Source organism: Biomphalaria glabrata, chromosome 12, assembly GCF_947242115.1.
Source record: "Biomphalaria glabrata chromosome 12, xgBioGlab47.1, whole genome shotgun sequence".
In the NCBI taxonomy this organism is placed as follows: Eukaryota; Metazoa; Mollusca; class Gastropoda; family Planorbidae; genus Biomphalaria; species Biomphalaria glabrata.
The window spans coordinates 23,164,600-23,180,602 of NC_074722.1; the positions used below are offsets into that span (position 1 = coordinate 23,164,600).

Sequence of the window (16,003 nt, forward strand, 5' to 3'; positions counted from 1 at the left end):
CTGGACTGTTGTTCGGGCTTCTCGATGGTCTCGGGTTCATACCCTGCCCACTGACACCCCCGTTGTCCTGCGGGAGGTTTGGACTAGGAAGTAAATTATCTTCAACTCTGAAGGATTATCTATCAAAGTCTAAATTCAGAAATAAGACTTGATGCTGAAAGTGACATTCGTTGTGATCATACAAAGACTACCCCGAAACTTTCTGATCCGGTGAAACGGAAACAAGTTCCATTTCATAGTGACGTTAGCGTGTATTTTGTATTGTAACAATGTAATTGACTGTATCAACGACTGTCCGTTTTCTATGCTTTGCCCTACTTTTCAGAAAGTCACTTAAGTATACAACATTAATAATAAATATGCTTTAGAAAAGTAAATACATGAAAATCATAAGGATAAACTTTTTTTGTGTGTAATTTAAGCAAATATATATTTTACAATAAATACAATTACATAAAGCCCTTTATTAGGTTCAGTTTATTTGAAATTCATTATGGATGTCAAAATATACATTTTGGTTACGATTTTACAACATTAGAAAAATCATTTACCTTGGCCTATGAACGAAACAAATTTTACAGTAGGGGGACACCGCCTAGTGTTGGAATCGTTAATAGGGGGTCGCAGGGGCTAAAAGGTTGAAAACCGCTGGTATAGATCTACTACAATTTATATTATTTCTCAGATAGGCCTTTAGATCTAGGTCTAGATTTAGTCGAGACGATGCGCTCAATGTTCATTTAGTTTTCAAACTCTTCAATGAATACGAAAATATCGGACGACGTCGAGTCCGTTCAAGATCAATATTTCCTTCAAGATCAATGTTTCCTTCAAGATCAATGTTTCCTTCAAGATCAATGTTTCCTTCAAGATCAATGTTTCCTTCAAGATCAATGTTTCCTTCAAGATCAATGTTTCCTTCAAGATCAATGTTTCCTTCAAGATCAATGTTTCCTTCAAGATCAATATTTCCTTCAAGATCAATGTTTCCTTCAAGATCAATGTTTCCTTCAAGATCAATATTTCCTTCAAGATCAATGTTTCCTTCAAGATCAATGTTTCCTTCAAGATCAATGTTTCCTTCAAGATAAATGTTTCCTTCAAGATTAATATTTCCTTCAAGAACAATGTTTCCTTCAAGATCAATATTTCCTTCAAGAACAATGTTTCCTTCAAGATCAATATTTCCTTCAAGATCAATATTTCCTTCAAGATCAATGTTTCCTTCAAGATCAATATTTCCTTCAAGAACAATGTTTCCTTCAAGATCAATATTTCCTTCAAGATCAATGTTTCCTTCAAGAACAATATTTCCTTCAAGATCAATATTTCCTTCAAGATCAATATTTCCTTCAAGAACAATATTTCCTTCAAGATCAATATTTCCTTCAAGATCAATGTTTCCTTCAAGATCAATGTTTCCTTCAAGAACAATGTTTCCTTCAAGATCAATATTTCCTTCAAGATCAATATTTCCTTCAAGATCAATATTTCCTTGTTCTCTCTAGCCGAATGTAAATGTGTTTTCTTTTTTAATTAATTTTTTTTTATAACAGTCTAACTAGAGTTTTCCAAGTGTGGCCAACGAGCTAATATTTCTCACCAACAATATACAACAAATGAGAATTTTTTAGAAAAATCGTTGAGTCAAAAAAATTCATACACATACACTAAATATAAAGAAAAAAGCTTTTTTATTTGTTCCATTATTTTAAAAGTATTTTATTTATTTTACGTTGTTGTTTTTAACGTTCACATTCAACAAGCAAATGTTTGACTTTTCAGTTCGTGAATCATTGTATCTGTTACAATGAAATGAAACGGCCCTCTCTTTTTCTCTGACCCCTCTCTCTCTTTCTCTTTCTCGCTCTCTGAAACGCCCTTTTTTTTTTACTCTGCGTATCGTAATGTTCTCTGATACAGACTTTTGACGAACTGGAGCCACCCGCTTTACACAGGCACACACACACGCACACACACACACACACCCACACACACACACACACACACACACACACCATATAGGCACATGACTTCTAGTATCTATTTCTCTTACCCTCTCCTCTCCCCCCCCCTTTTTTTTTCTTTTTCTCACTTCAATATAGAATTATTTAATTTGGTCTTCCGTTGATCTTCGACTGGAAAACTCCACCTGCTTTCACACTTTGTATTCCAATGACAATCCCAAAAACTTTTATTTAGTATTCAATTGATCGACCCCTTAACACATACTTTTCAGCTTTTGAATTCTAGGTATAGCGCCTTGGGTTAGTTTTACCATTTTTTTTAATTTTTTTTTTTTTTTGCATTCTTAAATCATCAGTCAAACAATGCACTGTTACAGACACCTCAAACATTTCTTTAAACAGCCTAGACGAAACAAATGTATTTCCCGAAAGCCCCCCCCCCCCACCACCCATTGAATGCTATCTTGCCCAGACTACATTTATTCAGATTTTGCCCTCCAAGAAAAAAAAAAAGGAAATATCAAATAAGTTTTATTAATTGTAATTGTTTATTTGACCCTTTTTGATGTAGAGAAAAGACAGTTCTACAGAGTATAGTAATCATGTCTACATACGCACACGCGCGAAGTCATTATCATCCCTCTCTCTCTTTCTCTCTCTCTCTATTTGATGCTATTTATTCAGACCGCATCTGAATGGAAGCGGAAGCGAACTCTGACGTAAGGCCAATTAAAACAAGTTGAACTAGGGGAGAGGAATGAACAGATGCTTTAAGTAAGACTATGGAAGCCTCATTCTTGTGCTATTCCGATTAAAGCTTGATATCTAGATTATTGACTTTTGGGGAAATACCGAAAAAAACAACAAGAGGTAATCGAAAGCTTGCAGGTTTTCGGGAATTTAGATTTAGAGGCTTTGAATCTGTTCAAATCATGTATTAGCATGCACCTAAGAGGTCAAATGAACCTGTGTACGATGTTTCGCATGTCCGTATTTGTACATATGACAGTTGAGGAGATCTAATGATATATAAATAAATCAATCAGTGAGTGGTATTTGATACACAGATAGGCCTACGTTAAAATACAAGAAAAGTAATAATTTTTACAAAAAGGTCTCGGTAAACCGTAGCGGTGCGTACCGTCACAAAAAAAAGACCTGTATATATATATATATAGATAGATAGATAGATAGATAAAAGTTAATAGGTAATCTTAAATATAGATGATTTATTATTTCCAGATTTCAATAGTACATCTTTGCCAGGTGTACCCACCAATAAAATAATAAAAGAACACAGAATAATGAAACGTCGCTCCTGAAATTACAATCAGCAGTGGATGGCATCACACTAGTTTTGACATTGACTACGACTACATTTAAAATGTAGAGTGTAAACAGTACACACAAATATATCTTTATATATTTAGAAAACAAAACACACCACTTTTTTGATTGTTAATCTTCTTAATTTAACTGACCAGCTTTAATCCATTAGTCTGTATCGTCAATTAGTGGCTAAAGTGAAGTCTATTGTTGTTCTTGTTGTAAATCTATAGCCTTATTATTATTATTATTATAAGGTGAAATCTATAGTTTGTCCTAAAGTCTTTCAATTGATTGCCCAGTCGTTAACAAAGTCTATTTAGTAAAACATGAACACAATCACTGTCAACAAATGAATAACATTTTTTGAATTGAACTTCTGTTGAACTAAGTCACACTGAAATGTCTAAAGTAAGAAAAGTAAAGTTTTCCTTTCAGATCTTCTGATCTGTGTGGGCTTCTGTGGCCCACAATTAACGAGGGTGTCATGTGGGCAGCACAACGACCAACCACCTTTACATTTCCCCATCTAATGTCAGGTACTCAATAGAGCTGGGTGGAAACAAATATAAATCAGTCTTCACCAGGATTCGAATCCGGGACTCTCTGTTTTGAAGCCTATCGCTTTACCACTCAGACTTCTACATTGAAATGTGTGAAATGAAATGTATAACATTGTCTCTACAAAGGTAAACCATGTGCCCGGTGTATCTGTCACTTGTTTCAAATATACATTTGTATCTCATACAGTTTTAAACAATGATTCACTAGGAATACTTATTAATTGAGGGGACAACCAAAACTGTCACACTACATCTAAATGGAAGCTTGAGTTTAGTTCAAGATCAGGTGTAATCTTGCATAGAAAATAGAATTCTGTTGCGGTCTATTGATCTCCAAGGAGAGGTCTCTCCCCCTCCTAAGGAGACCTTGTTTATTCGCCGGCTGGATCAATATTCAAAATCTTTACTTTATGTTTTCCGAAAAATGCTTGCAGTGAAATGTTAGGGAAGACAAATCCATAATGTTGACGTCATTAATTCGTATAATACAGGCAAAGATGTTCAATTTTATCTTCAAAGAATGAAGAGTCAAAACACTTAGATTTGTGCCGATATGTCTCCTAGCTTACCGACTACGTCAGCTAACGAGATGGTTATAAATCAAAATGAATTACGTAGTTCAATGTGTATCTAACATTCCAATTCTCGATAGGAACTTGCAAGAAACTCAACAACATTTTTAAGTCAAGTAAAAAGTAAAGTAAAAAGTAAAGTAAAAAGTAAAGTAACCCTTTCAAACTTTGCGATATAAAGGGCAGAGATGTAATGGTCATCTATTTTCTATGGCTGACGGTTATTGAAGGCTTTGTGTGACCAGCACAACGGTCAAGTGCCTTTACTAGATAACCACCCAAATAGAGTTGGGTGGACATAGGAGAGTCCTAAAAATGCCCAAATCCAAATTCCCAATCTTCACTGAGATTCAAACCCGAGACCAAGCTATGTAGCACTATGCCTCCATACCTATACACACATACTCGCAACAGGAGGTCCTCGAGTCCATCGATTACCTATTATACTCGAAAAGACCTATTTTTACTGACCCAATGGTAGATTTTAAGTGCCCAGAATGACTTTTTTTTCGACAGAAAAGACAAATACAAAACTTTCATTGGCATCACCAATATAAGAAAAACTGGAAATGAAAAAACGAAGATAATATGACACCCTAAGTTGAGAGATGAAGCGACTATGGATGCTATTTAATATAGCTGCTACATTGTGTTGTTACTGACAACTGATCTCGCAGACACATTCCTGGCCCTCAAGCATTTCTAAGAGGACCCTGTAAGATGGCGGGAATGCTACCAACATTCCATATCACCAAAAACATTTCTCAGTGGACACTGTAAGAAGGAACTACAATGAATTTTGTTTCTCTCAAACGAATTTCGAACCAGGCATATCGCTACAGAAAAAATAGAAGTGCCTTTTGAAAAATAATAAAAAATAAGGAATTTAAACACTACAGTTCCTTTTTTCAAGTCCATATTGTTTACAGGTCTGTTTATGTGAGTGTGTGTGTGTGTGTGTGTGTGTGATCGGCATCTTGTATCTTATCTGTGATGGTGAAATGTTAAAATCCTGACCTGGAGAATGTTTTGTTTGTAGCGTTCTTGACATGACACTGTTTATCTCCAACAGTTTGTCTAAGTGTAATAAGTTAGTTGTCAGTGATCTTACTAGAAACGTTCAGGATTTTATTAAGTTTCATTTTATTTTAAAATGTTCAGATTTCCAAACCAGGCCGAGATGTTGACACTTGAAATACAAACGTAAACAGAATAAAGAAAAGGCAGTTTGTTATAGACGTAGAGATTTAGCTTGACGACATTCGACGGTTCCCTTCGTTATTATTAAACGTCTTATTCGACATTCACTGTCAGCGCCGGCTATATTGTGGGCCTTTCGCCTAAGTTAATGGATTTCGTTATTTAAGTCTTACCTTCGTTTGATTTATCTGTACAGCGAGGAGGTATTTTTTCGCAAACACCAAAGGGAGTCATTATTTGTCCATGTTTGGGGATTTTACCTGTGTTTTACCTGTGTTTTCCGTCAAATGTAATTTATTGTATAAAACATACAAGTTTGAACTATTTCAAAGTTCACACTAGATATTGTAAGAATACCATCGTCCTTCATTTCCTAAGAGCCTAAACAACAGTAGAAGTCATTGAGCTCATTAATTAATGTTTAGTCGTCGTTTTTAGCAAGATTCTTTTTAGTTTGGGTTAGATCTGTTCCCTGCTGCTTGCTGCGGCCATGTTTTCTCTCTTCATCCTGTGTAACCAAGAGACTTCTTTGATCCATTTTTCTTGACTGTTTGTCACCGACCCTTATTTCAAAATGCTTAATCCTTTTTTTTTTTTTAAACATATACAATAAAGCCATTAATATTTGATGATAAATATTAATATTAAAAGTACTCTAACTCTTAGTCATACTTAGATCTTCACAATTTAAATAGCAACTCAACTAGAACATACAATTGTTTGTGTGTAGTTCAAAGCTCAGTTGGAAGATTTCAGTTGTATTTAATCGTATAACACGTGTTGAAGTGCTACTTGAGTGTAAGCTGCTTGCTTGATGGATTGAACACTGGTCTTTAAATAATGGATTGAATACAAATTATAACGTTAAAGACGCACTGCACACTATTCACACTGACCACGATAAATCGATGAGTTATGCCTTTTAAATCGGAACAAATAGTTTCATTGAAACAAATATATATTCAACAGAAAACAAAAAATCCATACGGTGCAATTTAATTTTAAATCCAGACATAAACTTAATTTATATACTTTCAACTTTTATACAATTTTACGATTACAAAATGTTACTTCAAGCTTTCTCTTGCTTACTAGTATGGTTTATAAATTGCATAGTAAAATATTTGTTTAATAATTGGTGATAATGAATGATGTGCTTGAAAGAAGGACTTAGGTTGAAATCAAAGGGATGGGGATGTTTATACCTTGATAAGATAGACTTAGGTAAGATATTTTTACAAACATAAAAGCATTCTAGCTTAAAACCAGATAAAACCGTGTGTATTGTTAAAAACAATGTTTCTCTGGGGTTAAATGGCATCAATCATGTTATTAATGTTTAGTAGATCTAGACTAACAAAAATAAATGTGTGCAATTAGAAATATATTTATTAGCTATTTTTATTGAGTACAACTTTCATGACTAGAACACGACCAGTGCGCTATGGCCCAATCAGTTTTGTGAACCAATGGGAGAAGGGAGGGGGTATTTAGGAGAAGGTTTCCATGCTGCCTTTTCAAAAACAATTTAAAAAAAAAAAGAGTTGCTCGAGTCTGATTTGGAACTCTACCCTCCAAACTGTAAGGCCGACTTGCTAGTCGCTGAGCTATCCAAGTACTTAAAAATGTAGAAGGTTTTATAGACTATTGTTAATTTAAACATTTTAGCGAACGAACTGATTCTCTGCACAAGGCTTATCTCTCCTTAGCTTAGTAGGCCCTACTGCCACTCTATAAATCAAAATTAATTAATAAAGACTAATTAATGCACTAATGGATAACTTTTTTTTTATTGATTCACGTGTTTGTCATTGACAATGAATAACTGCAAAGTTCAATTGGATAATAGGATGAGAAGTGGAATAAATAACGTGTAAAAGATTACGCCCAGACAGACTGACAGACAGACTGATTGATATAAACTTTGTAAATAAATAATACAAACTAAACTAAAATAAAGTAGCTTTTATTATATCTTTTTTAAAAATGAAGAAACACATAACGCTGACTGGTTATGCGCAACATTAAACTAGATAATGGATTAAAATTAAATGTATACACCCAGATAGCAAAGAAAAAGTAAGAGTTTGTGTAGCAAACAACAGGTAGGTCTGTATAGCAAGCAACAGGTAGGTCTGTGTAGCAAGCAACAGGTAGGTCTGTGTAGCAAGCAACAGGTAGGTCTGTGTAGCTAGCAACAGGTAGATCTGTGTAGCAAGCAACAGGTAGGTGTGTGTAGCAAGCAACAGGTAGGTGTGTGTAGCAAGCAACAGATAGGTCTGTGTAGCAAGCAACAGGTAGGTGTGTGTAGCAAGCAACATGTAGATCTGTGTAGCAAGCAACAGGTAGATCTGTGTAGCAAGCAACAGGTAGGTCTGTGTAGCAAGCAACAGGTAGGTCTGTGTAGCAAGCAACAGGTAGGTGTGTGTAGCAAGCAACAGGTAGGTGTGTGTAGCAAGCAACAGGTAGGTGTGTGTAGCAAGCAACCGGTAGGTCTGTGAAGCAAGCAACAGGTAGATCTGTGTAGCAAGCAACAGGTAGGTCTGTGTAGCAAGCAACAGGTAGGTGTGTGTAGCAAGCAACAGGTAGGTCTGTGTAGCAAGCAACAGGTAGGTCTGTGTAGCAAGCAACAGGTAGGTGTGTGTAGCAAACAACAGGTAGGTGTGTGTAGCAAACAACAGGTAGGTGTGTGTAGCAAGCAACAGGTAGGTGTGTGTAGTAAGCAACAGGTAGGTCTGTGTAGCAAGCAACATGTAGGTCTGTGTAGCAAGCAACAGGTAGGTGTGTGTAGCAAACAACAGGTAGGTCTGTGTAGCAAGCAACAGGTAGGTGTGTGTAGCAAGCAATAGGTAGGTCTGTGTAGCAAGCAACAGGTAGGTCTGTGTAGCAAGCAACAGGTAGGTGTGTGTAGCAAACAACAGGTAGATCTGTGTAGCAAGCAACAGGTAGGTGTGTGTAGCAAGCAACAGGTAGGTCTAAGTAGCAAGCAACAGGTAGGTCTGTGTAGCAAGCAACAGGTAGGTCTGTGTAGCAAGCAACAGGTAGGTGTGTGTAGCAAGCAACAGGTAGGTGTGTGTAGCAAGCAACAGGTAGGTCTAAGTAGCAAGCAACAGGTAGGTCTGTGTAGCAAGCAACAGGTAGGTCTGTGTAGCAAGCAACAGGTAGGTGTGTGTAGCAAGCAACAGGTAGGTCTGTGTAGCAAGCAACAGGTAGGTCTGTGTAGCAAACAACCGGTAGGTCTGTGTAGCAAGCAACAGGTAGGTCTGTGTAGCAAGCAACAGGTAGGTGTGTGTAGCAAGCAACAGGTAGGTCTGTGTAGCAAGCAACAGGTAGGTGTGTGTAGCAAGCAACAGGTAGGTGTGTGTAGCAAGCAACAGGTAGGTCTGTGTAGCAAGTAACCGGTAGGTCTGTGTAGCAAGCAACAGGTAGGTCTGTGTAGCAAGCAACAGGTAGGTGTGTGTAGCAAGCAATAGGTAGGTCTGTGTAGCTAGCAACAGGTAGGTGTGTGTAGCAAGCAACAGGTAGGTCTGTGTAGCAAGCAACAGGTAGGTCTGTGTAGCAAACAACCGGTAGGTGTGTGTAGCAAGCAACAGGTAGGTCTGTGTAGCAAGCAACAGGTAGGTGTGTGTAGCAAGCAACAGGTAGGTCTGTGTAGCAAGCAACAGGTAGGTGTGTGTAGCAAGCAACAGGTAGGTGTGTGTAGCAAGCAACAGGTAGGTCTGTGTAGCAAGTAACCGGTAGGTCTGTGTAGCAAGCAACAGGTAGGTCTGTGTAGCAAGCAACAGGTAGGTGTGTGTAGCAAGCAATAGGTAGGTCTGTGTAGCTAGCAACAGGTAGGTGTGTGTAGCAAGCAACAGGTAGGTCTGTGTAGCAGCGAAACACCCAGAAAATCAATAGAGTGTTACCAAGCACAGATCACTCTCTGCACAATGCTAGATAATAAATAAGTAAAGCGTCCAGAACTCTTTTAAAACAAAAAAAAAATACATCAAGTTTGAATTTTAATAATAAAAAAGACAACATACGAATGACTGTACAAACAGGCAAACAGATGCAAACGTTTAAGCAGACTGGCAATATTATTTGTTTGTATTGAAATAAAAAAAACAGTTTTTAAAATTCCCAATCATAAACTTTTTGTTTTGTATGATTGTGTAATGTATGTGATTTATATACCTCCTTCTTAGTATCTCTCATGTACTTCTTTCTGAACACAAGATCAAACATATAGGTCTATCTAGGTTGTGTCAAGTTCGCTTGTAACAAACAACCTTATAATGAACTTAGCACTGATGAAAAAACACTGATGAAATATATAACAAAATATCAGTCAAGCATTTCTTTAGAGGCCTAAGTGATCGTGTTCCATCTTTAGGAGACCTGTAGTTTTTGTTCATTTAATTATTTTAATAATTGTTGGTTAATTGTGATAATACGATTTCCTATATAATTAGTCACTATATATATATATATATATATATATATATATATATATATATATATATATATTATCGTATGAAATACAGACCTTACTTCAAAAAAGAAGATGCTTACGTACTATGCGTGTTCCTAGATCAATCTAATCATGCATGTTAGTCAATGAATTGTAATCTGTCACGTCATTTGTTTTCCTGGCTGACTCAGGCAACCCATTCCATGTTCTAATAACACTAAGGAAGAAGGAGCATTTGCACAAATTTTCCTAGTATGTGGAATAAAAAAGATGTGCCTTTATCTTAGTGTCTTTCTGACCATTTTATTAACATTTTTTTTTATATTTGAAGATTATGGTTTAGTGTAAAATTGGTACTTTACTTTCAAGTCTTCTATCCTGAATTATTTCTAAATTCAGTACTCTAAACCTAACACGCTGCTGTAGCCTAAAGCTTGCTCGTTTGTTCCTAGTGTAAAGAAGAGCTCATCAAGTACAAAATGTAAATGACGTCATTGATACTTCACTCCAGGCACACACGCCAAAAATACAGCTCTAAATCATTTTGTAAATATATTAAAATTAGGAGCCTACATTGAAAAAGTAGTGCATATATTTGGGAAAAGAATTACACTGTATTTAAAAAGCAATTAGTTAAACAAAGTATTTTATGTTTCAAACAAAATGGTACAAAACTGTATGCCCATTTATCTGTTTATTACAATAACTTCTGTAGTCCACCCTGAGAGGAGTTTGTCCACGAAATGAATGCGAGTCGTGCATGAGCAGGAGTCTAGCTTACCTGTGTTTGCAAAAAACTTGTATACATTGTAAACAGGAGAAGAATGCAGCAAAATAAAAGATAATTAATGTAGAATCGGACGGCTAGGGTTGAGGTTGTTTATTTTGTTATGTATTAAAAATGTTCAAGACTATTGTTATATGTGTATACAAGAGAATTTGAAATACAAATAATGCCTAGTTGTGAACAAAAGAATTAAATACAAATGACTCTATTTTTTTAGAAGTAATTTTAGCCTGTTTAGTTGAGGCTTGGTTTTAGCGTTAGTTTAGAATCTTTCATCTTGTGTTACATCTAGACAAGATACATCTTATAGTAACCAAATGTGCACGCATGACTGAACATGATGCTACTTTGCTGATTTAAAAAAATCAATCTCTTGACTTCAATATTTCAACCAGTCAATAATTAAACTTCACGAAGGTATACGTTTAAACATTACAATGCAAGCCCGTCTACTGAGTCTCAATGAACAGGTGAAATGTTACTTTTAGTTCATCGTTGTTCTCTTTAACAAGCAATTGTTTTATATCCAGTCCAATAACTGAGATCAACTTCTCAGTTCTTTTTATTGAGTCTTATTCTGAGGCCAGTCTCTAGGTCGGGCCACTTCATACTTTGAAAAATAAGTCCGTATTGTCTTGGGCACTCCACAAGGGCATATTTCGCTAGTTCAGATTTTCATATTCCGGGACGAGTTGTCTCATTCTGTTGTGCCATGTACTGGAGATAATCAAGCTAAAAGCTGTTCCCAGTTATCTGCTCTTTGTTTACACTTTGAGTTTTAAGATCCCGTTAACATTCTTTAAGCTTTTAAGACGGTACAAGAGTAAAGCGATATGAAGAAGTGGTGGCAGTATAATGGAACCTAAAGAAAAATGTAAGAAAAGAATGAGAAAGTTTGGGAAAGGTTTTGCAATAATTAGACAATATAATAGTGTCAAGGACAATATACTGAAACATCATTTTGTTGCCAAAATAAATACTACACATTAGTTAGTCCTACGCGTTAGAGATTTGATCCCACAGTGCTGAAAGGTGCACACAAAGTAATATATGTTTATTCAACTATTTCGCTTATCAATGTTTCTCTAGTCTGTACACCAGAGACACCAAAAAGCTTGCATTTAAGGATCTGCTTCTAGGCATGAGATTCATTCATTAATACCTAAAATCTTTCGTTGGTCGTGGAGTTTACTATGAACATATTTTTGTCAAGAAATGTAAATGATATTTTGACACCATGCTTATGCTGCTTCATTGACCACTACGACATTAAACATCAATACAAGCTTCAAATAGATAGTCCTAAAGGCTTACCGCATCTGCATAGATATTTAAAGGTAATCATTCAATGTACTGCTAGACTATGCAATAAATAATGATAGCCTGATGACTACTATACAGTTAGTCATTCTATAGTACTAGAAGACTAGTTCATTGTGTTTGAAAAGTAATGTAGAAGTAAAAAAATAAATTTGATCATTATTTTCAACACTATTTTGTACGCTAGTGAGGATATAAACTTATTGCATTCTTGCAAACAGCTGAAATGGGAATTTTGTTTTCGGTGTTATTTTTTGTTTCACAGACGAGATGGACAGCCTGTCAGGTAGTTGACAAGAAAACAACAACAACAAAAAAAAACAACTTTTTTACGGGAGCCACTAAAAATGTCTGATACATTCTTTAATAATAAATATATTCTGTTTTATTTTCTACGAGTTTTACGTTCAATAGTAGATTTACACAACTTCTTAATTTAAAATAGAAGGCAATACAAAACTAAGATTCTATTTCAACTCTTGGGATTAATATCTAAGCTTCCATTTCAAAAAGTGATATCAACTAGGAAGAGCTACAGCCTCGTGTGTCAACTACTTGAGGAGCACACATCCTGGTTGGCGTTGACTGAATGAGAACAAAACCAAGACTATTCAGTAAAGCGGAACACGGTGTCAGAAACAAACTGAAGTTTTGTTTGGTTTTGTTTGGTTTTGTTTGGTTTGTTTGGTTTTGTTTGGTTTGGTCTTGTACACGCTAGGTTACACGTGAATAATTATATTATTGTATTATGAATATAAATATTAATTCATATATATTGTTCTCATATTTGTTTTTCAGACCTTGTGGTCTATAGGGCAGATGATGTAAAGGTCATCTGTTTCTATGGTGTCATGTGGCCAGCACAACGACCTACCGCCTTTACTTTTCCCGAACTAATGTCAGGTACCCATTAGAGTTGGGTGGACTCATGGGCGCCCAAAGATCCCGAAATTAAAAATGCCAGTCTTCACCAGGATTTGAACCCGGGACCGCAAGTTCGGAAGCCAAGCGCTTTACCGCTCAGCCACCGCGCCTCTTAGTAAGTAATCAGCGTCAAACTTCTGAAAAAAAGAAATCCAGACTTATTGACTAGGTGTCTGTATGACTTGTAATATTAAGATAAGTGAATCCATTCTAAAATTCTTTGCACATATCTAAATAAGTCCGATTAGATTACTATTGGATACAATGATTAAGATTCACATGTTTCGTTGAAAGTGTATCAAGCTTGACCATGTTATTAAAGCTTGACCATGTTATTAAAGCTTGACCATGTTTTAAAAGCTGCCAATGTCCGTGCTCTTTTTCTTCCAACAGAATCTTGAGCCAGGAGGAAGAAAAGATTTGAGAAAGTGAACATTGAGAAAACCAGATCAGATAACACTGTGCGCCTATTTCTTGCATTTTGTTTACCTTATTAAAGACTTTCCTTACTGGTCCACAAATGGGTGGAGGCCACTCTTAGTTTCGTCTGGTCTGTGGGGATTGACTTCCTCGTCCGTCCTGTCACGTTGAGATTTAAAAAAATTAGAGAAGATTTTGAAACTCCGATTTCATGATAATTAAAGCTTGCAAAATTAATTTTTAATGGCTACTTTTTACAAAGCTTATATCAATTCACTCTCCTAATGTCTGTCTGGTAAAAAGTTTGTACACGTCATTTCAACTTCCTTTTAGACGCTGTCTAAACAAAAAATCAAACCAATCCAATCCAATCCAATCCTAATAAAAAGATTTATTTAGTATCTTTTTTATTTCGAGAGAGACAGAAAGAGAAAGAGAGAAAAAAAAAGGAGAGGGTAAGGAATGATACTTTGTAACACTGTAAAAAACAACAAAAAACTCTATTCTAATAGCATTGAAAAGATCAATCTAGAACTATTGTCATTCCACAACATTGAAAAGTAGTCAAATAAATGAGTTTAATGAATAAAACTAAATTGATATTTCTGTTATTTAGAGAACAAAATACAAAGATAAATGTAGAACTGGTAGCGGGATTGTGTACAAACCATGGGCGTAGCCAGGGGGCTGGTTTGGGGTTCACCCCCCACCCCCCACCCCCCGAAATGAAATCCCCCCTCTGGGGAGGGTATTTGGAATTTAGTGAATGATTTTTTGCTTTGATTTTGTTTATTTTAGGTGAGATTTTAATACTAAACCATCACTTGCCCCAGCACAACCAATGGGGTTTTGAGTTTAAAAACCCCTACCAGGGGGTTTTGAGTTTAAAACCCCTACCAGGGGGGTTCGAGTTTAAAAACCCCTACCAGGGGTTTTGAGTTTTAAACCCCCTACCAGGGGTTTTGAGTTTTAAACCCCCTACTTGGGGTTTTTACAGTTAACTCCCCCTCTTCTATAAAACAAAACAAAAAAAAAATGCAAACGAAAATCCCCTAATTCCAAGAGCACAGTTAAGGGAGATTTTGATTTTAAACCCCCCTCCAAAATTTACGATAAACCCCCTTTTCAATATAAAAAAAAAGCTAATTTCACACTCAAAAATAATATGAGCGTAGCTAAATGGGTTTTGACTTAGTTTTGAGTTTATATTATACACTCAAAATGGTATGAGTGTAGTCAAAGAGATTTTGAGTTTAAACTCCCCTCCAGTGGAGTTCGAAGCTAAAAAGTAACGCTTCAATATAAATAAAAGCAAATTACTCACTCTAAAATCTATAAGCGTAGCCAAAGGGGTTTTGAGTTTAAACCCCCCGCCAGGGGGGTTTGAGGCTAAAAAATACATCTTCAGTTGAAGAAAAAAAGCAAATTACGCACTCAAAATGCTATGAGCGTTGCCAAAAGGGTTTTGAGTTTAAACCCCCATTCAGATGGATTGGATGCTAAAAAATACCTCTTGAATATAAAAAAAAAAGCAAATTACACACTAAAATTATTTGAGCGTAGCCAATCCAATCGGGGGTTTTGAGTTTAAACCCCTCTTCTACAGATGGCGTTTTTTAAAAGTTTAAAACCCCTCCAGATGGTTTTGAGTTTAATATCCCCCTTACAGAGCATTTTGAGGTGGAAAACCCCCAACAGATGATTTTGACGATAAAATATAAAATCTAAAGCAAACTACAGTCACTTAATTCCAAGAGCGTATTCAAGAGAGGTTACACATTTTTACCAGTGACAGGGCTCCCTTAATAAACTGCAGTGAATAGTCATCTGCCGAAATTGAAAAACACTAAATGTGGCTCAACAAAGATGGCTAAGACAGATTTTAGGAGTCAGTTATAGAGATCGGGTTTAAATCAAGAAAATCCTATGCCGAACTGGGAGTCGACCCTTTAGTAAGATTGTGAGAGCGACGCATGAGGTTTGCGGGACATGTTCTCCGACAAAATGAATTACGCATAAGAAGAGTTGCAATGATATCCTAGTACAACTTGCCGCCACTCATTCATTGGGGGTCCTCAAGGCAGGTGGGAAGAGGCTTCAGACATTACCAGTGACAGATTTTTATGGAAACAACTTGACGTCAAATGCTCCGAACGGCGCGGGAGGGTCTAAGTCAGTAAGAATAGCACATTAGGTTTTTGAAATAAAACTTTTTAATAGCAGGAAAATGCACTGTAGATACCTCAGAATATGCCTTTTGTTGGCTTTAAATACCAGAAATAGTGCTTGGCGACCTTTCTGGCAATTTCGAGGAATCTACAATTTTCCCACTAACTCCAGGAAGAACCTGTTCTAGGGCACAATAAACGTCTTCCGAAAGAATGAAGGGTCAGAATGTAATAAAGATTATGTACACACACACACATAAATAGCGCTCCCCCAGACCCCATTGCTAGTATTGGCAGGTAATC

General features: G+C 36.2%; 1 protein-coding gene across 1 annotated transcript in view; it reads right to left on the minus strand.

Annotated features, from left to right (window-relative positions):
- Positions 1-736: 736 nt before the first annotated feature.
- The window catches only part of LOC129921927 (clumping factor A-like), a 120,741-nt gene continuing 105,474 nt past the window's right edge, over positions 737-16,003 (minus strand). Inside the window, exon 4 of the mRNA XM_056005295.1 lies at positions 737-1,504. Within this exon, the coding sequence (XP_055861270.1) occupies positions 737-1,504 (768 nt within the window). The remainder of the gene's footprint in view (positions 1,505-16,003) is intronic.